This window comes from Camponotus floridanus, unplaced genomic scaffold (genome assembly GCF_003227725.1).
Source record: "Camponotus floridanus strain SB8 unplaced genomic scaffold, Cflo_v7.5 scaffold9, whole genome shotgun sequence".
NCBI classification, from domain to species: domain Eukaryota; kingdom Metazoa; phylum Arthropoda; class Insecta; order Hymenoptera; family Formicidae; genus Camponotus; species Camponotus floridanus.
In genome coordinates, this window is record NW_020229860.1 from 660,820 (window position 1) to 684,037 (window position 23,218).

General features: G+C 30.3%; 1 protein-coding gene across 2 annotated transcripts in view; it reads left to right on the forward strand.

Annotated features, from left to right (window-relative positions):
* LOC105259299 (potassium voltage-gated channel protein Shab) overlaps window positions 1-23,218 on the forward strand; it is a 45,787-nt gene that overhangs the window by 18,110 nt on the left and 4,459 nt on the right. The window contains exons 4-7 of one of the 2 annotated variants that reach the window (XM_025414875.1): window positions 11,881-11,964; window positions 16,230-16,562; window positions 17,831-18,061; window positions 22,594-22,810. In XM_025414875.1, coding sequence (XP_025270660.1) covers window positions 11,881-11,964; window positions 16,230-16,562; window positions 17,831-18,061; window positions 22,594-22,810 — 865 coding nt within the window. The remainder of the gene's footprint in view (window positions 1-11,880; window positions 11,965-16,229; window positions 16,563-17,830; window positions 18,062-22,593; window positions 22,811-23,218) is intronic. The other variant, XM_011271164.3, reaches the window with a different exon arrangement.

The window sequence follows — 23,218 nt, forward strand, 5'->3', positions numbered from 1 at the left end:
TAATTCGAAATTAATAATTATTAATCTTAATATTAATTACTTGTATTTATCAATTTATCTTTTTTCATTCCATTTGTTGTTCAATATATTAACTGGATTCTAACTTGAGTTCTCTACTCCAAAATTTTATTTACATTCAAGATCGAATCTTTCATACTCGAAATAAGGATATCCACGTAATTGACAAAAAATTCGTTTAAACATATTTTTGGTGTCAAATTTACATTTTTTAATAGATAAAAAAATAGACAGAAAATAGGAATAGATAAAACGGTCACATGAAACAGCGTTGATAGTTGTAAACAAATTCATACAAGTATGTGCGTTCACATTGAATTTTTTTTATTTCACAATGTTTCTCTAAGCGATAATTTGTGAAATCGTATCTCTCGTTTATTTGTCCTGTGTGTTCTCTCCGTACGGTCTTATCAACAAACACTATACGTTTCAACTACGTCCCGGAGGTCTAAACAGCCATAAATCCGATCCTGTTTACACGTTACACAGACACACCGGCATCGATCCCTGCTCTTGCATTCGAACTGACGACGTCCGCCAAATATGCTTTTTGTCGACGAGTCGCACGCGTCTAATAATTCTCGAGCCACGCGATTGCGCGATATTATTTTTGACCGAGCGCGCATCACTGCGGTCCTGGAATGTTCCACTCCCGAACAATGAGTATGCTGTTCTCTTTTAATAGCGAAGCGATGGCACCCGGTTTACACGGCGCGCGTCTTATTTAAGAGGATGACTCCACTTGGGAGGACGCGGCAGTGGAGGTGTAGTATCACTCAATCCGTAAACTGTCAAAGTCGCGTTGCGACGCGTGTTTTACACTTTGCGAAGTACGACTTTATAAATAAGCACGCGCCTACATCTTATAACGAAACGAGAATATAGACGATTACCTATGATTTCCCTTTCTTTTAGGAGATTGTTCTGACGTACGATTGAAGCGCCTTGTGTTCTTTAACAATTTGCTTCTATTCTTTAACAATTTTATTGATACTTGTACTGCATAAGATAAGGGGTGAATTTTAGCGAACAAAATTTGATGGATAAAAACATATTTTATCTTTATTTTTGAATACTTATTTAAATAAGTTTGAACGAGATGACGATAATTGAAATTAAAAATGTTTGCAAGTAATGGGCTTTCCGTCTTATTCATCTAACAATAAGATTTGATGATCTTAAATTCACCCCTAGATGAAGAGGTATTTATATAAAACGAGAACAAGTATACTCTTTCGCGTGTGGTTCGCGTTTGCAGAGTCACGTAAGAATTGTGTAGCTCAAATTAGGGGTAGTTAATTAGTTCAAGAGTATTCAGGAAGAGTGTTTTAGCTGTTGTATGTACGATATCGTATCAACGGTTAAATTGAAGCTACATATGAAAAAGATAATTGTGATAAAATAATGGGGTGAAAACTAATTTATATGAGATAATTTATATGAGACGCGAATATGAGATAGAAATATCTGACTAATTACGACATAATTTTTAATGATATACAATTTTAATAAATATCATTAAAAACATATATTTTTCGCGAAACTTCCTCTTTCTCTCTCTCTCTTTCTCTTACTCTGCCTGAATAATCATGAACCGGCGGCGCGGCAAGGGTGAAACCGGGCGCGACCGAACTTAGAGGAGACTCGCGCACGATAAATCAATCACCTGGTGGCAGCTGTCTCTCTCTCACGCACTTGGTGTCGCTATGTTGCAGGCAATGTCCGACAGCGCGCATTGACCGGGATCGTTGAGCGAAGCTGCCGAGAGACACACTCGTCACACACTCGCTCGATCACACGCAAATTTACTACCTGCTCTAATATGTCGGACCTTGCCGAGCCCTATCAACTCGCCCCCAATCGGCGATGTGTGCTGATTCTCTTCGCCTCTAAGTGTATATTCTCTTCCCTCTTTCCCCCTTCCCTCAATCTTCTCTCTTTGGACACGAGCGGTCTTTCCTTTCCTCGTCGGAACGAAAACACACACGCCGGACCGTTCACAGGATGAGGGGCGGAAAAATCACAAACTCTTTCAAGTAAACGTATGAGTCGCGCCAATATGCTGATCGACGATCAGAGACTCGCGACCACAGAAGATTAGATGTAGACTAGAAGCTGTTCTCTCTCATGGCAACACGTCAAGTACGGTATTTTTCGTTTATTTAGGCTTACATAATGAAATCGATCGCAAAATCTATTCTACTTATACTTTATTTTCACTCGTTCGTTTCGTGTCAGAAACAGTTCTGACGTATAAATATTTAGCTTTCTTCTCTACGAAGAGCTACTAGCAGAATGTATCTGGTGAGAATCTCCAATCAAGTTTCTCCAATATTTAAGAAGCACCGTACCTTTTTATTTATACAGTTGTATACTTTAATTGCTTCGTACTTTCAAAGAATTAGAAGAACCGACGAGTCGTGAAATACATTAATGAATGCGGTCCGTATTAATCCGTCCGCATTAATGCTTTCGATTGTATATAATGTTTTTTATCATATCAAAATAATCTGAATGAATAATGTTGTCATCGAATTTTTAATATAATAAATATTTTAAATTTCTAAAAATAAATATCTAGTAAAAAGCTAATTTCGTTCTGTTTAGTGGTCGCGCGAATAAAACCGAATAAAATGTTAACTCGATATAAAAAAAATATTTAAAAAAAATGTATATAAGAATATTCAATGTATAGAAGAATTATCGCGCTCTCTTATCATTGCATTACGATTTTAAACAGAATATTTTCGTAATAATTTCAGAAATTATAGCTCTGATGCGCGTTATATTTTATAAAATGTTGACACTTTTTAATAGAAATGCTCTAAAGCATATATGCATCGATTTATTTTCTATCTAATCTTCTTTGAGCGTGATCGATTAGCTATGAAAATATTTTAATCTTTGCGAGCGACAGAAAAGCTGGTGAAAGGGCAAAGGCGACGACGTGGGATATTGCCCTTCTCCTCGCACGGTCCGGTCGCCATTGAATTTAGCCAAAAAACGCGAAATACTGAGGAGACTATGTATTGTTAAAAATTACCAACGATTTACGCTCCCTCATGTATCCCGTTTTATTTTTTAAAGCATGGTTTATTTTTGTATTTATTGAATTTCTTTCATCCATCGTCATTTTGCCAATACAAATGCCAAAATATTTCCTTGCTATTGATAAAACATCATAAATATATCAATAAAATATATTTATTTATTAAATCAGCAAAAAGGAATAATTTTTACAAATAAATTATAAAAGTTTTAAATAGTCTATGTATGTAAAATTTTAGTTGTAAAAGAAGAATGTAACGTGTTCCATTTTTATTCTCTTATTTTTCATTCTCTGCTTTGACTGATTATATAAGCACTTAATAAATAAAATAATGTATATATAATATTAAGTGCTGAAAATTATATTTTGTTATTTATTGGGAGAAAAATTTATATATTTTAAAGTTTTTAATAAATATTTAAATCTTTTTATATTCTTTTTATATATTTATTTATCAATATATAATCATTGAATTAATATATCATTGATAGTGTTAATATCCATATTTATACTTTATATTGATGCAAATTTATACAATGGCGTGTTCATGAGAAATAAATATTGTATATTTTTTTCCTCTAATCTTTATCTTTCATCACAATTTGTGGATTATGCGCGAGCGTATGATCGTTGAGCATGATTTATCTTGAACTTTATAGAATGTATCATGCTCTCGCTCGACCTTCATGTTAGCTTGCGTATCGATCATTCCCGAAAAAAATGTATAATTTTATCTTTTACGTATTTTCGTATAACAATTATTTGTATGAAAAAAATTACAGCTACTGATATAATATTTATCTATAAAATTATTATTTAATTTATATGAATGCGTTATTCACATTTCCTTTTATTTGGTAATTAACTGCGAGAGATCGGGAAGATCGAATTTTTGCTCTCGCTAAAAGATATTGTCTCCGTCCTAGATAATCAAACACGCTGCGAATCAGTGCATTGAAGGAATAAGCTATGTATTAGACATATATCAGACAGAATCGCTTTGTAGCTACATATAGATGCTTAATGCACACGATATGGTTCCTTTGATTACGGTTTAATCAAATGGATTAATGGTTCCTCGTAATTTAATCTTGTGCACGTGTTTACGCGTTTCTATGATGATACGCGAATACGAATCCTCGAAAATTAGATATTAATTGCACTTATAATGCACGATCGAACATTTTTGTACATAATATATTTGGTAACATTACATTGAACATCGTGTCACTCTTGCATGATAGTTGAATTTAGAAAAGTGAATCTGAAATAAAAACACGACACGTTGGCATACTTAGCACGTCATTTTTGTCATGATTAAAATAATTTGTATGAAAAATTTTTTAAGATGTATGTGTATATATCTTAAACTATGGAGTAATTTTATCGAAATTCTTTAAAGTTTCAAAATTGCTGTGAGAAATCAATGTGCCAAAAATAAAATTAATATCTATAAATGCATTTTTTAGAATATCTTATAATAGGAAAATATCAATTCAAATCAGAGGATTCGAAGGGTCTGATATTCTTGCTGGTGTTCCCTATATAATATTAAAGTAACATTTCTTTTCATATTTATTTTATTCTCTCTTTCTCTCTCTCTTGTTTAGTTTTGATATTTTTCATATCGTATATACACATTAAATATATGTATACCTGATATAATTTGCAAATCAATTTATCTTGGGATTATATATGTACGTATGTATGAAATGGAAAATAATTTAATATTTATCATTGCGCAACAACGAAGTTGTGATACAATGTCGATTTTTTATAAAATAAATATATCCAAATTTTAATAATAAAACAGTATCCGAAGTAACGATATTTTAACGATTTTAAAGAAATAATTATTATGTTTTAAATTAAACTTATTATTTGTTTTTAAAGATATTTAATAAAAAATTACATAATCTTCTAAAATTTATATTAATATTTATATTATTTTATAAAATATGATAAAAATTCAATTCTTATATGTGTGAGATCTAAAAAATAATTATAAAGATCTTAAACAACTCGAAATATGTATGTACATAAAATATTATAATTATCATAAATATTTTATTAAATATCTTAAAATCCAAAATATTTTATATGCATTATATTAGATAATGATATAAAATATTGCGGAGATATATGCAATTCATTTTAAGATGACAATAATAAATTAAATCAGTTATATATTACTCACGGTTGCTCCGCAAACATCCGATGCTTTCCCAGGCTTGCTCCTCCTCTTAGGCTCATTTTTAATTATTTCTTCATGATGCAACACTCAGTCGCAAAATCACAATTAATTATGAACGCGCGCACTAATCAATAAAATATGACAATCGCGCAACACTTTGCACGGCACTCCCAATATTAATCACACGCGTATTTTATTATATTATGATTATGATGGGAGAACAACAAAGAAACTGCGATCGTGAGAAGATATAATGTGCTTAGTTGAAAATTTTCAATGGCAAAGTTATTGCTCCTAATAAATAGTATACACGCATTTTAAGAAAAATGTATTTTATATTAAAATATAAGTAGATAAATATACAATTTAAAATTAAAGATAAATATCCGAAAATATTGTCGTTTTAATCGCTCACATGATAAATTTCGATGGTAAAACCATATAAAATATGCCAATATATTTTACCGAGATATTAAAATACGTTATCGAGATATTAAAATACGTTAAACACGATTATTAATTAAGTTTATTAATTAAGTTAATGTGTGTAATATTAAAACATCGCTAGACCCATTGTCAGTTGATGGATTTTGTCTTCTTTGAAATGTTTTGTTTATAAAAAACTCGAACAAAATATTATTAGATAAATTTATTATAGATAAATTTTCAAAGCATCCACAATGTCTTCCCGACCGCAGCCTCGATCACTTACTACATATATACATTATTCTGTTATATGTATATTATTCTGTGCTTTTTCGATCTGAAAGTGGTGTGTAAATAAGCGAATATATATTCGAAGTATATTTAAAGAAACATTTATAGCCGACCGTGTTTACATTTTATATATAAAACAATTTAAACCTATAAAATAATTTATAATTAATTGTTGTATCTTATCTCACATAGATTCTTATTTCAAGTGAATATATCGTGTGAAATATATGCTTCGATAATTAGCCACCGTCGCGATACTCTTATTAATTATTAATCGTGAAAATTACTTAATCACGGAACGATAATCGCGCTAATATTATACCGCTAATATTATATACAATCACGTCGTCTCTCGATCTTCTCGCGATCGCGTCTCCAGGGTTAATGACGACAAGAAACAGCTCATGCCGCGCGAATGACAACAAGACCTTACCACGGCCCGAATGACAACAAGGCCATCGCATGTAAACACAACGCGTTATATACTACGAGTTCTGTTAACACAAGAAACGCGATTATTCTCGACGATTATTACAATTGACGACTAACGACTCGTAAGTGTTGTATCGACGCGATGACTTTTGTATTTTGCGCAATTTATTCCTTTAAGACAAAAATCGAAACGATGGCAATTATTAATTATTGTTTTAATATATATTTTAATATATATTACATCGCTTGTTGAAATTTTCGCCGATTTAATAATAGAATATATAATAGAATAATATGAATTATTGAATCGTGTAATTTAAATGAAGCAAAATGATGATATATCCCGTTTATTTAATAACGATGCATTTATTTCACGGGATGTATCACGTGCGAAATTTCTGAAATTTCGATTGTATATTTTGGAACAAAAAAACTAGCTATTAACTCGATCCTTATAATAATCGATTTCAAAGTTGCCGATATCATTCTTGGTTATTAACAAAATGTTATGGATACGGGACGGATCGATGATCGAATAGCATCACGACGGGGTCAAACGTGCCTTAACTTATGAATTTGCATATTTATCGGGGCATATTTGACATGCATACTTGATCTCTAAATATTCATGCATCGTGATTGCTGAAATTATTAAAAGAATAAATAATAATATATTTATTCTTATTATTAATAAAATTATTAATATATAATATAATGAAGTAATAATATTTTAATAATTATTTTATCTTAAAACAACGGTTTAGCATTTTTCAAATAACCAACAGTCATGATGGGCGAATATTTAAAAGCGAATCACACATCCTAAATATATCTCGATACGCATGCAAATTTATATATTAAGATATCTCTGACTGCATATGCGTGTTGTACAATGTTACAACGCGTGTTTCATGATATTCGATCATGATAAATTGTGCGACAAATGTATGCATATTTTCGAATATTGGCACAGTCTGCGAACATTTATCTTTGACGCGTGTATATTTATTCACTTATATTATAATACAAGATAGTAACCAGTCTAAATAATAGATGTAATGTCATCGCGTCGAATGGCGCATGAATTTGACTATGTGATTTTCCAGCTGATCGTAGCTTTGCAATTTGCGTTCTCTCCTCCATCACAATATGAAATAAAGTATGCACCGTGTGTAAATAATGTCGAGAGTGACATGATAAAATAAAGTGCGTTTATTGCATTCGATTGATTACGCGTGATTGTAATTAATCATTTTTGCGAACAAGTACGATGAAGGATAGCAAAGAATGAGTAAAAAAGGAGAGCAGACCTCCAGAAAGGCATCTGATGATGATGGAGCAGCTCCGTCAGGTAAGAAGTTTTAATTTTTTTTGTCTATTATTTTTTTGTCTATTAATAATATATAATTGTATGCAGTAGAAATGTTTTTTTTATTTTCAAAAAAGTTACATAATTGTTTTTATTAAATTACAAGTAATAAATTGAATTGAAAACGCAATAAATATTTTTTGAAATATTAATTATTTTGGATACTGTTTTATAAGTTGGATATATTTATTTTACAGATCAACGTTGTGTCCTACGACTTCACTGTTGCGCATTATATTGGTAAGCATTAAATAATATTTTGTATTTTATGTAACTTCAAGATATAATGGAAATTTATGCAAAAATTACGTCATATATATAAAAGAAATATATGTAAAATAAGAAGAAAAGCAGAGAGAGAGAGAGAGAGAGAGACGATTTAGAGAATATCTAAACTTAATAGAAATAAAAGAAATACAAGCATATTATCAAGAATGCTTCAACTATGTGTATATATACACACATACGTATGTATACACAAGAGAGAGAAAACAAGATTGTTGAACTAAATGAGAAAAATTTTTCTAGATTATTGAATTCTCTTTTTATTACGAGTTACATTCTAAGCAATATAATAATAATTTTTGTTTTGACATGTAATGTTGATTTTTTACAGAAATTTTGAAATTATATTAATATTTAAAAATTTTTTTCTTGTTTATTTTTTTCAAGTTTGTATTTTTATTATAATTTTATTGATTTACATGTATATTACATTTAATCACTTTTGTAGGCTTACTTATTGTTAGAAAATTCCATTAACATCTGAATATATAATCGTTAATATTAAATATCAATGGAAATTTCTTCATTTTACTTGGAAAATGTTATAAATTTCAATGAAATATTTTTCTTTTATTTCTTGATTCTTAATCTTATTCTTTTATTATTTCTAATTAAGTAATATATCTCACCTCTCCTATTTCGGCAGTTATTAAAAATAAACATTTTCAAAATAATACATTACAAAATTTTCTTATAAAAGTACTTGTTTATTATAATAATCTCTGAATAAAGAGAGAAGACATAATAAAAATGTATTGATTTATAAATTCAGAAATAATTAGTATGCACAATATTAGTTTGTTTACTAACTTAATAACTTTCTATTTATTTTGATATATTCACATCAGTCAATCAATGAAACATGCTGGGGTAAATTCAAATCTATATTAAAATTTTTAACATATTAAACATCTTTTATAGAAAAAAATATGTGTATTTTTTAACATTTTATGAAAGTAATTGATTTTTGAATACATTTTTAATAAGCCTTTTGTTTCTTTAAATAATACATGCGCGCAAAATTTGTACTATGAATTTTTAAATATATATACACTCATACACTTCTCCAATCCATCTTGCATGAAAAATTATTAGCACGCAATGCTATTAGCATGCAAATGCTGAATGAAAGACTTAAAATGACTAGATTTGTTTTGATAACGTATTTTATCTCAAGTCATTTAAAAAAAAAAAATCGGCGCGCTTTGTACGTCCACGTGTTCGTTTAAGAATTAAGATATCAAAGTAGATATTTAATAAAGTGAGCGCTAACATTCATAATTTCTTCGATAATTAAAAAATCGCAACGCACTATTAATCGCGCTGCATCACTTCTTTGTACTTCTTCTTCACATTATCAGCTGTTTAATCGAAAAATTAGTCTGTATTATGTGATAAACGCGCCATTTCAACATTCCTAACAAGTACTTAACAAATAATTAACATACATTCGTAATAAATGCAATTTTGTAATGCAATTTTTTAAAAGCTGTGACGATAGATAGACATATATATAGACATATAGATAGACATATTTACGAAATAGATATACATTCTTACGTGGCAATATGGATTTGCGCGATTTGGTGCTTATACATATATTACTATTAAGAATGAAATATCTTTAAAATATTGTGTGCGTGCATGTGTGTATGTGCGTGTACACTGCCTATACATAAACATTGTTTCACACTGTTACTTGCCTGTAACAAACATAAATATAGAACTGCTATAATCGGAAGTCGTTCGATCTCTTTATATATTCGCGTTGTTTATATATATATCATTTAGAGCGAACGAAGCAATCGATGGAGTTTATTGTGAGATCATTACATTGTGCGTGAAAGAAAATAAACTTTCAGTTGCAATGAAGTTCATTGCGCGCGATTATTATGAGCTAGTGTTAAAAATAGAGACTAATTAAGATTAATTAAAATAATCTATAACTGAGATAATTTTGTTAAAATTTTTTTTCATTTAAAGGCAAAATAAATAAGTAAAATTAAAAAAGAAAATAAATTATTACATATAATAGTATGCGATCATATAATCTAATATATCATTACATGTAATGGACAAATTATAACTTCTCAATCTACAATGGATGAGAAACAGTTATTTCGTATCTTCTTTGCATAATTATATAACTTAAAATATATGTAATTACATGGAATTATATCGAAAAGATAAGACAAAAAAACATGTGAAATAAAAAGTTATCTAGACCTTAATTAGTCTCAATTGATGTTTCAAAATAATACTCTCTTGTAATATGCATAATATCCAACTGATCCAACCAGAACAATCCTCTAAACTTAAACTGATACTGGAACTCTGTTTTTTTTTAAATATATTCGAATATATGTATATATCGTAATATATATGGTGGCAGCACATTAGAATAAATAAATCGATTGTTACAAGTATTTGGTTAAAGTTTGATCGCGCTCGCAACGCGCCGACATAGACAGGATAGCAGCTTGAATGCGGCTCGATTTCGGAAAGTATGCTTATGAAATGTGCCATTCGCGTAAGTAACGCAATAAATAATACTTGTGACGTCCAGATGCGAAATTTCACATTCCATCGATGACACGTTTTATTGACAATTTTGCGCCTTTTACACTCGACACTTTCAGCACCGTGTTTGTACACCTCGGTTATTCGTTTTTCCGGATTTTCGATTATTAATGATAAATTTGTTGATAAGTTGGAAATTTATTTTTCTTTTCAGAAAATTCTTAATATATATATATATATATATATATATATATATATATATATATAATATAAAAGATTACAATTAGTAATATGATTTTTCATCATATTTTCGACAAGAAAAATTGATTACAAATTTTACAAGAAATTTGTCATTAACAATTCGTACGATAAAAATTCGGTACGATATAAATGTATGTTGTATCGAGTGACTAAACGATAAAACATTTTTCGACCGTTTTTCGAAAAAATTCGTCGTTTTAAAACAAATATTCTCAATATAATATAAATTAATAAAACTTAAACTAAATTAAAAAACTTTCTACTCTCGAAAACATATGATAAAAATCTGAAAAATTTGCGAATAGAGAAAGTTAAAATTAAATTTATAAGTTAAATTATGAGAAAATAAACGATGTTTCGAATCAACTCTGACGATGTAAACCGGAATTAGAAAAATAATATCATGCCAGAAAATTTATGAAACGCGATATTTGAGATATTATAGACATTGTGAACGTTGTGATGTTAAACTTAACTCTATTAATTTTATTATTTTTTATTTAACCATTAAAATTTTATTTATTTATTATCATGTAAAAAATTTAAATACTCTGTAATTCTGCAATTCAGAAATAGTATTGTTTTTCCAAAGGCTCGCGTACGTAAAACAATTACTAAACGGTTGAGATATATTATTCAAATAGATCACTCGTATACACTAACAATAAGTATAAAGAGAGAGACGTACATTTAATCTTTCGTTTTGTGATCGTCGACATGCTGGCAGATTTTGTTCTCAATTTCGCGTAACACGAAAACCCTGTCTGTCTCTTTCTCTCTCTCTCTGGCTCCACGTGATCATACGTTGCTTCGTCTTTACGCTCACATTAAGTTTGATATTTCTGCTCGCTCGTGAAGCGGTCGAATCGTTTTATCGGCAATAATCACAGTCGAGAGAATAATGGTGAGAGAAAGAGAGGAAGAAGGATACATTAGAGAATAAGAAAAAAAAACGCTTCGATCGCTTCCGAACCGAGGGACGTGTGTTTACTCACGAAAAGTAAAACAGGAAATTGTGTGTGTGACCTTTTATAGGATGAAGAGAAAAAAGACAGCAGAAAATTCGAGAAAATTGATGAATTACCTAGCGAATTCGAGTGTTGCTTTTGTACTACGAAGGTATTTACGATCACTAATGTTTTTCCTCAGGCGGCACTACATACACCAATGGGCTGTCGAGCGAGTCTATCGAGTATTGAAGACTATGTATCAGTCGCGCGTGGCCACTAAAAAAAATCCAATCTCTATGTTTATATTAGCGTGAGAGCGCGATATATATGTATATATATGTACACATATACACATATATATTTTTTTTCTCACTCTGCATATTTCGTACTCTTCATCCGGGCTCTTCGCCCGTCCGACTTTGCGGGCGGCATGTGATATTTTTGTCGTTTTTTTGGCTTAATACTCTCTTTCTCTCTCTTTCTCTCTTTGCTTCCCGAGAAATCGAGACATATCATTCTACGCAAATCCAAGTCTATACGCTCACCGATATGCACACTCTTTACATAGTCCACTGGGTGTATGCATTGCCTCCCCTGCCATCTCTCCTCAACGGAGCAGCACAACTTTTTCATTGATACAACACCATCATTCATTCTCAAAAGCTTTTGACGCAACCGCAGCTTGTCTCCTACCAAAACTTGCGTGCCTAACACACGACATTTTGTAGGTCAAGGCACGTGGTGTTATCGCCTACAGGGCGGTCACGCCACGCGCCGATATGCGCGATACCTTCTCAACACCACCATTTCCCCTGTTACTCTCCAACTAGAGAGCCAAATATACTTTAGAATCGATAAAACGCGCGCGTATATACCTCATGTACGACGTGAGGATAATTTCCTGCCTTCAAGTTTAAAGTTAACGAGCTGCCGCACGCGAGAAACCCGCCGTTCGAGTCGTTCCCTTTACTTTGATCAGGAATAGCCAGGGTCTTCGTTTTCGTTTTTTCGAGGAAAATGTGCGAAGATCATTGCTCGTTACGACTTATTACTAGATTAATTGGATTTAAGAAATCAGATTTCCATTTTCAAAAGATATCTTTAAAATTATAATGTGAAGGTGTGTAAACATATATGATGGTTTTATGGAATAGAAGTATCAGTAATATATAATCTAATTATATACTGTACATTTATATTATTCTCCATTATTTACATAATTCTTGTCTTTATTAATATAATCTGTTATTGAATTTTTATGTAGATTTGATATTTTTAGCAGAGACCATATATTAAATATTTAATTATTTTTGTTATCAATATTATTTATTTTTAGTTAAAAAATTATAAATAATTTATGCAGCATATAATAAAGGGTATTTTTCGTTTTTATATAATACTTTAATAATAACTGTTTGAACAATTACCCAAGAAAGAGAACATTGAAAATTGTTTGTTAAAGTTATATTTGGTTCCATCTGTTTTTGTTATAATTAGCAGTTCTTTTATTGCATAAGTTTGTGTTCGTGAGAAGGCAGGAAATTATTCAAAACTACTTCGTAAACGAACATAAGATGTGTTTATGTTCGAACAAAGCATCTCAATAGAGAGATCATATGTATTATATATATATTAAAATATTATACTCGCCTCTCTCTTTGAATTTCTAGTTTCATTAAATCACTGGGATAAAATATACATGTACTCGTCCCGAACTTCATTCGCTTCATTATCTCACATAGCACGGTCGTATACTTATCACGCGATCAAATTAATTTATAGAACGAGATTTATCGACGTGTGCTCGTCGTATAATTTTTCGTATTCTATGTAATTATGGACTTAAAAATTATTAATTTTATTTAAAAAATTGAATTTTTTATAACATTAAATTAAATAAATAAAATCGTAAGATATATTGAATCTATAAGACACATTGTGTGAATAAATCCGTAAATATCTTTTTGCTCATTAAATTATCGAATTTTTATATTTATTTTAGCTTCTACTCAGTACAATTTTAATCAAAGGTTTATAAAAAATTATATTAGAAATTTTTTATTTTTAATTCTATCAAAGTACTTATCATATTGCATATATTAAGAAACAATATTTTTGTTGATCGAATCTATTTATATAAATTTTTTCTTAAAATATAGCTTCAATATAATTTTTTTAAATATAATGTTTTAGAGAAATATATTATTTAAAAGAAAATAAAATAAAAACTATTTTTTTTAAATATCGTATATAAAAGCGTTAAGTAAGCATTTACAAACCATGTTAACAACAGTAATTGAGCACAATTTGCGTAAATCTCGTCTCATAGCGACGAAATAAAATTTAGCGCGCATATCAATTTCCTCTTAATTGATCTAACATTACATTATAATAATATTGCACAAAACTCTCGAAATTGAAATATTATCCTGCCAAGCATACTTATAATAATACGACTACGTGAATATCAAATAGTACAAAGACAATGATTGTTTTATAATATTCATTGGTTGAGCAGCCGAGTAAAAGGCAATGCTCGAATTTCATCTAAACGAAAGCTATACGTTTATAATGGTTGTATATTCATTCGCGAAGTGCACTAGTATTCTAATTCTTTTTTCTTTGACGTTAATTCCGCAATATAAGAATTTTCTGACATACATTTAAGAATATTTTGACATATTTCGTACTAAATTCATATTCACAACATTGTAAATTTCAGCACTAATAGAGTATTTCATGATTAATATAAATATTTATATAAAATGCAGACGATAAAAATATATTTTTTATCTAAAGATTAATTTATTTTATAATTAATGAATCGTAAAATACTTTTAATATATTATTATGTATGTGAAATATAGTATTACAGGATTAAAAAGTGTTTATATTTTCATCACAGTAAAATAACTGCCCAAAAATATTAAATCACAATATAACGAATCAAATAAAATTGAATATCACAAAGTAATAATCTCATAAGAATTGTTATAATGTAATTTTTACATTTTTTCGTATAAAGTAATAATCTATAAATGATTAATAATTAATAAATGACGATTTACCCATTTTTTCTTGATAATGAATCATGAAATATACGATACTTTTTTACCATATTCCTCTTGTTTTTTCAATATTTATCTAACAATGTTATATATATTTAAAATAATTTCGAAAATTATTAATTTAGTATCTTGAATTTGAAAAAACTTTGTGAAATTATATATATATATATATATATATATATATATATATATATATATCTTTATATAAAGAAACTTCTTTTTAGAATAATATTTTATTCTTTATCCAAATGATTTGAAGATAAAGTAGATGCTCTTAAGAAGAATCTTATAATCTTTTTTTGGATTCGCGATAGAGACAGAAAGAATTAGAAAATATGTGCGCTTCGCGCGTGTTCAGTACTCTTTATATATGATAGCACGTACGAGGGACGAGAGACAAGATCAAAGGCAACAAGGTAAACTTATCTCTTTTTCGATTATCACACATACACATTATTTTACACGTATACGTGCAATACAAATACGTTCTATGGTACGGCATATGTATCGTCGTGCAATGGAACGTTGGTGCATTTCTTAAATATAACTTATATCTCCCATCACTCACCAACACATCACTCAACAACACCGAAGCATGCTTAGAGTGACAACGAGTAGCGGCGCACGGTAGACGTATCGAAAAGCGATTTTAGAAAGATCGCGTGTCTGCATCCGGTAGGTTAGCAACAGAAAAGTGCTTCAGAAATATAATCTTAATACGGGATAAAATGGTTCCGTTCCCCTTAAGTAGTAGATGTAGAGCAAGTAGACGTATGCGATCATATATCGCACATTTCATACTACGCGCAGACATATAATCCAGGCGAGTATAGTAGATAGTTGTCTCAGTCTCGCTAGAAATCCTTTCACTTGCGTAGAGAAAGCACGTCCTTCTATGGCTTCTTTATTTCTTATTGTCAAACGATCGCTTCGCGAACGTTGCTAACGAGACGAGCGCATTTTCCAGTGGATCGACTCTCAGTTCTTGATGACCCCTGATTAACAGCGAATCCTTGCTTTCTTTTGTGTACGTATACGTGTCTGTTCTGTCTGTAACTTGGATAGAGAAGGAAAAATTAATTGATCTGCATAAACGTTAATCTAGTCATACAAAAGTCCAGGAGATGCGCGACATCTTTGATATAGACGTCTTTCTAGCATCTTTTAGACATTCGTATTGCCTGAGAAACAATGATTTTTGCGATGAACCTTAAATGTTCTCCCTAATTCGAGAACAGAGTCGAGGAAGCTGCGCCACCCTGCATCAACGTATCACATAGAATTTAGACTAATTTAAGAGCGCCGCCTCTAGTATCCTCGCCCCTAATTGCATAATCGAGACTTTTCATCCACCTCGTGTTTTTAGGAGTACAAAGACTTCAGGGACGCGGAGGACATAATGCCCCTCGCTACCAGCGACTTTCGTAATCCAGTGTGTCAGGAAATGAGGTCCCTCAGGTTCAGCATTGGCGGCGGCAGCAGTAGCGGGGGTGGCGGAACCGAAAGCGGTGGCGGCGGCGAACAATTAGGTTCGTTGCTCGCGGAACCCAAGATATCGCCCGTTCAACCGTCGGAGATGTTGAGCTTTACGAGGATCTACAACGAGCAGGGAAGCTACGCGAAGACGTACAACGAGCAGGGGAGCGTCGACAGTTCCGACACGTACGCGAGCTGTCAGACGCATCCGTCACATTCGCAGGTACGCGAGTCGCGTGGATAATAGCGAGGTCAAACTCTCTTGCACGTACAGCGTATAATCGTCACGTGCAAATCAACACATGATATACAAGACAATATGAAGCAGATCCGTGGAAAGATATCATACAATACGTGCGTCATGTAAACCAGGGCTTCCCAGAGTAAACATGATTCTGCCACCAGATATTGTGTACTTGTGAATATCTCTTATATATACATCCCGAGAAATCTTAAAAAATCTTCTCATTCTTTAAAAATTACATTTAAATAGTTATTGCGTACTTCTATCATCTCTGTCTGAATTCATTATCATTCTATTTCCGAATCTGCCATATAAATATCTTATAATATTTCTATGTGCTACGATGAACCGTGAAAGAAATGAGAAAGTACCGATGTAAGCTCTCCCACCTTTAACGCATCACATGTTAATGAATTATTCGGCGAATTCAAAGTTGATTTGCTCTTAATAAATATAGATTTATACTGATGTATGACAGGTGATGTTTAATATTGAAAATTAAAGTAAAGCTTTTTTTTATTTCCAAACTCTGTATTAAATGCACCTAATCTTTTTATCGTTATATTACTGCACTCGAAAGAATATCGCTAAACTATTGTCAATTTTCTCTTTAATATCCTATAGTTATATTTAATTAATTTAAAATATGACCAATTAATTTTTGGAAAATATCGTTTGATGAAAGTGATGGTATTGTATGCGTAGCATCTTACACGTGAAAAGATTCATTTATATTTCATTAATTTATTATATTTTTGTGACGTGCACGCGCGCGCATCATTCAACAAATAACAATAATAAATATTCAGGTCAATATAATTGAATAAATTAAATAGCTATTCAATTCATTTCAAATAGAAATTGTAATTCCCGTGAAATTCTATTGTGTATGCAATGATGTATTTAACGATAAAGATTAAAAATGTGCTCTTTTTAATATAATATGGTTGTTTATTCAATCTTCGTTATATGCAAAAATACCCTAAATTCGTCAAGGAATCATTAACATTTGAAAACGATGAAGACGAGATACCCCGATTTCCCCCGCTCTCTAATAAATAAATAAATATATATATATATATATATATATATATATATATATATACATATATATACCTAATCTGCTATTACTAGACTAGTATAGATTATACTCGCCTGCACACGAGAACATTTGTCACTTCCGCGACGAAGTTACACTCCATAGAGTCTCAAATCTCGGTCGCGGGACAATCCCTTCGCTTCCGCAGGGCGATCTAACCGAGGAAGCCGACAGCAATCTTTATGTGAATCCTCTGGAGGTAACGGAAAAATGTGGAACTGGTCGTGTGAAAAAATCTATTTCCGGCGAGGTCGGTCGAAACATCACCGATACGTCGCCTAGCATCGAATCCCTCAAGGAGATACGGTCTTCTAACGAGGCCAGCAAGGTCAACCTGAACGATATAATACCCAAGCACAGGAAGATAAGGATCCAACAGGTGAGCTCTTTAAGCTTATTAAAATTATTTATAAAATTTGCCCTCAATTGAATTTCTATTTATTTTGTGTTATGTGCGATTATCGATACTATTAATGAACGGAAATGAAATAAATCAGACAGCGAAGTGTGATTAGTAAATCGATAAAGAGATTAAGGAAAATACTATCGTAATCCCAAACTTATCATTATCAATCATTTTCAGTCTTTTCAATTTCGATTCAACAGTAGAATAAATGCGATACTGTAATCTTTTAATGATAAAGAGAATTCGTATTTATTTTTTATATACTATGAATCTTTCGTAATAATCATTGTTTTAATTTTATAGAATATCAAGATATTATCATTGCAAGATATTGCGGTGTCACGTTTATTCCACATTTTCATAATCATTTCAGTCAACTGAAAACACTGAATACTTTTAAATACTTTATAGTAATGCAGAAATTTTTTTAATAAAAAGAAAAATAATATAAAAGAAGAATTAATACAAATAAGAAATTTTTATAGAAGTACGTAATAAATTGTTTCTATTGAACGTAAATTTCTAATATCAAAATTATATTTTATCGTATTAACAAACGGATTTATCTTGATTTACATCATAAACAAGTAGAAAACAAGCATTTTCTTTCTCTTTTTTTCTCTTTCATATAATATTTAATGTAATGCATATAAAATAAATATTTTTTTATTAATAGCAAATTTCTTTTAATAATAGCTTTATAAATAATGGAGTGTAAAAAAATGTTTTACGATTCATTTCAAGCTACAATATCCACATTCGTGAGAAATGTACATGTGCGAAGAACTTAGTATGTGTATTATAAATTGCGTTTTGTATTTGTGAAATTTCTATTTATATATACAATTCACTTGTAAATATATATATAATGTATATATAACGTATACATTTTTACAATATAACACGATTTCGATTTTAGAAAATGATCTTTTAATATATTTAATAAAAGACAGAGAGAGAGAGAGAGAGAGAGAGAGAGAGAGAGAGAGAAAGAAGAGAAAGAGAGAGAATAATATATTAAATTGAAAACGGCTGTTAATTTCTTTTTTAATTTTAAAATTTCTGCAAGCTCGCGATAAAACTCGCATTTTCTCTTTAAAAATAGAGCAACTCATAAAAGGACACTTTTCTGATTAAAGTGTATCATTTGATTTTTAAAATATAATTGAATTATCTATCACGATTTTGCAAGATTTACTAACTAAATTTACGCAATATTTCATTTGTGGTATTTTTATGAGTGTATTTTAATTGTTATGGGAATTCGTGAATAATGTGAATATCAAGCAGAAAAATGTAATCTCGTAGAGACACTTTATGGTGTATGCGTCACATATTTTAAAGAGATGGTGCTAATTACACATTACACCCCATCACGCACAACCGCACGCACTCATGCGCCGCACCTCGCTACTTTTTTCAGCCGCAAAAACCACCGAGACTACAAGCGGAGCGCAGTTGAGCGATTGCCACAGGCTATCGTACTTTTCTGAACGCTCCGATGCTCGTCAGAGGGGAAATGCGCGATATCGCACATTGGCGCTCGGAAACGGAAGTAAGCTCGTTCGCAGCGTGACAGCGTGTTCGTGCGCTTGGCTGGCGACAGATAGCGGGTATCGTTCACCTTGCGTCACGGAACTATCGTCTCAGGGCCAATGGCATGTGCACTGTACCCGATAAAAAGCGTAGAAAAATGAGACACTCTTATCAAACTGACAATCCATTTTTCTTCATAGCTTCAACTATTAATTTTTGCTCACAGTTGGAATTTAATTCAATTAGATCAGCATCTCGTAGCTTTGAATTAAGTCTTTAAAATAAAAGAATGCAATGTGAAATTTTCTTCTCGATTGAATTTCAGTTTAGTATTTATTATTCCAATATTAAGTATTGAGAATCGAAGACTACTTTCGAAGGATAATAATATTTTGAAAAATTTTTGTTACCAAAAAATTGACGTCGAATTCGATAAAAAAATATTATTTTTATCGAATTATGTATCATTTTATTATTGCGCTTTTTATCGGACAAATTATATATGAATTGAGAACTCATTCTCATAATTTTTCCATAAGAAGTAAAAAGAATGAAGTTAACAAGGAATTTTCAACATATGTCGCAGGATCTGCGTGCTTTCAGTGATTTGTTATGATAAATTTTTTATTAATTAAATTGCATATTTAAATGCAGAATTTTAATTTAACACATTAATATTTAAATTTTAATTTAACACATTAATATTTAAATCTTAATCGTTAATAATACTTACATACATATTATGTATTTTTTATAGATCGCGATATTATAGTAACTGTTATTAATGCAATAATATATATAATAATGCTGGTTTAAAAATTTCTAAATAATGCTTCAAGCTAACTCTATATATTTAACTTTTAACGATTCAGTACTCAATCTTGTTTATATTATTAATTTTAATCCGCAATCTGAATTAAAAATTTGGAATTACGAAATTGATATGAAATTCGAAAAAGTTAGTTAATTTAACCCATTTTCCGTGAATTTCTATTTACGAATTTTATCCAGGCTAATTGGATATATTAGAGAAATGTATGTTATTATCAGCTAACTAATTAATGTACATATATAATGTACATATATTACTTGGTCATTGGAGTGTATCATGCTGCTTGTATTATCTGCAGTCACAAATGTAATGCCAATTATATTTAAAAATTCGGTTCTTTTTTGTATTATAGGCTATAATGTGGAAAGAAAACAAAATCTAAATCAGTCGCTTCTCGAATAATCGCGAACATACATATCATTAAATTACATTCATTAACAATACACGTGCATGTAAATTCATCCGATAAACTTTTCATATCAATATACCTCCCATCTGTTATCTTTTATGTTCCATATCACATGTATATATTTTTTCCTAAGTACCTCATTTTCTCCAGAATAGCATGATTAAAGTAATAAATTATTATATTATATAAAAGATGTCCACAAAAAACGATTAAGACCAGAGGATTGTAAGGAAAACAAAAAAACAAAAGAAAAAGGATAGAAAAAAAACAGTTATGACGGTTCTCTTTTATTAATAAAATGATCTTAACATAAAATTATATAAAAAATAGAGTTAATATTTAGCCTTGAATCTATTCTTATTATGTTATATCTTTTTTTATTCAAAAGATATATCTATTATACGCGAATTTATCGTAGAGATTTAGACTAAAACATTTTTTTAAATTGTAAAGAATTCTACAACATTTCTACGTATTTTGCACATAAACGACTTTACAATACTAATCTGTTATAGTTATATGCTCGTAGGGAACTGTTCGTGTGCTATGTCACGCATCTACCTTGAACTTGAAAACAAACTTTAAATGCTTTAAACAAAACTTACGCGTATAAATATGACCAAGACTAACTATAATAACGCATAGTTTCCGCGTATAAATATAACAATCGATGATTAAATGCTGTTGCGATATGAAAAGTATACGAAAAATATTTTACAGATATATACAATGTTGTTGTAAATATTAAAAATTCTAATTTTATATAAATATTCGAGCGAATAATTGGAAGTTAATTAATTTTAATTAAATAATTGAAGTTTTTTATAATCAATGTCGCATATTTATAATTAAATATAATTAAATTAGAATAGAATAATAATGTGACAATTTTTTATGGAAGATTATATGTATAAGACTATATAATATTAATCGCGTGACGAAATTTAATTTACTTCGTGAGTAGGTAATTGTTATACAATTATACTAGATCACGCTACTGTGATTATAAACTAAATTATATCGATAATTATAAGAAGCTATTAGCATATCTTTTATATCATATATCTCTGCTTCAAAGCTAGAATATCGATCAATATTTTGCGCGCAATATATTACATGAAATAAGTTTTTTGTTAGTATATTTGTAAAGTATAATCGAACTTCTAGTTTCGATCTCCAGGTCCTCTTCTTAATCAGGGATTGCTCTTTCCACTTTTTATTGACCTACATATTTTCTAGCTTAAATTTTTTTTAAACTAGCTAATCTTTCATTTTATTTATATTCTTATATTTCGCATTAATAATGCAATATAATATTTTGACGCCTTTCTAATTGAAATACAAATGCAGAGCTATTAATTTTTTTAACCGACCTATATGCTACATTTGACAATTCCAGCAAATTAAACTTCCTCTCCCTTCGATGTACTTAAAAATGCATTGCACATGAATGTGCATCTTTTCCACGTTAAATGTCTATTTTGCGCGAATTTATTATTTATGACAATGATAATAATTTATGAGTATGTATATCGCAGATTTATTACTGCTTGTGATTGTACAATTTTAACATTTATTTATTCAAGAAATTTTACAAGAATTTTCCGTTTTATAAATGAATATGCAACAGAGAGAATACGAGGCATGTGACTCGTTTCTACTGTTCGCACAGTGTTGCAAGCCGCAATATAAGCATATGTAATAATCATCAATCGTGATTGATTGCAGAGCGTAAAGCCACGAGCGCAATTCGTTAGCGATCAGGAAGGCGTGGTAGCGCGTGGTATCCTGAAGGAGGAGGCCGCTATGGAGGACAATAACAATCATTACGGAGGACTGCGCGGTGGTAAACCCTCCACGTTGGTGCCGACGAATCTGGCGTCAGCCACGCGCATCATCAATTACCACTTGTTTGGATCCCTCGGCGGGTCGAAGCATTACACAGGTAAATATTTGATTTTGACATAATTGGATTTCTCTCTTCTTGCGGAATAAATTAATACCAAGAAATTGAAAAAAAAACTGGAATTGTGGATTAATTTACAGACTCTGGATCATCAATCCAAAAATGTGTGTCGATTATTATTTTTTAGATTTTTATTTGATTTTAATTTTTAGAATTTTATTGTCACTTCAGATAAAATTAAATTTAAATTAAATAATCGATAAGATTAAATTTAAATATAAATAATCGATAAAATTAAATTTAAATTAAATAAAATTCGAATAAAAATGCATGTTCATCTCTTAAAGCATAGAAAAAGATAAAACACAAAAAGCAATATAATTTTTTAATTCTTAAAAATTCTTAGTAATTTTTTATTTCTTACAGAGAAAAAATAATCCGCCAAAT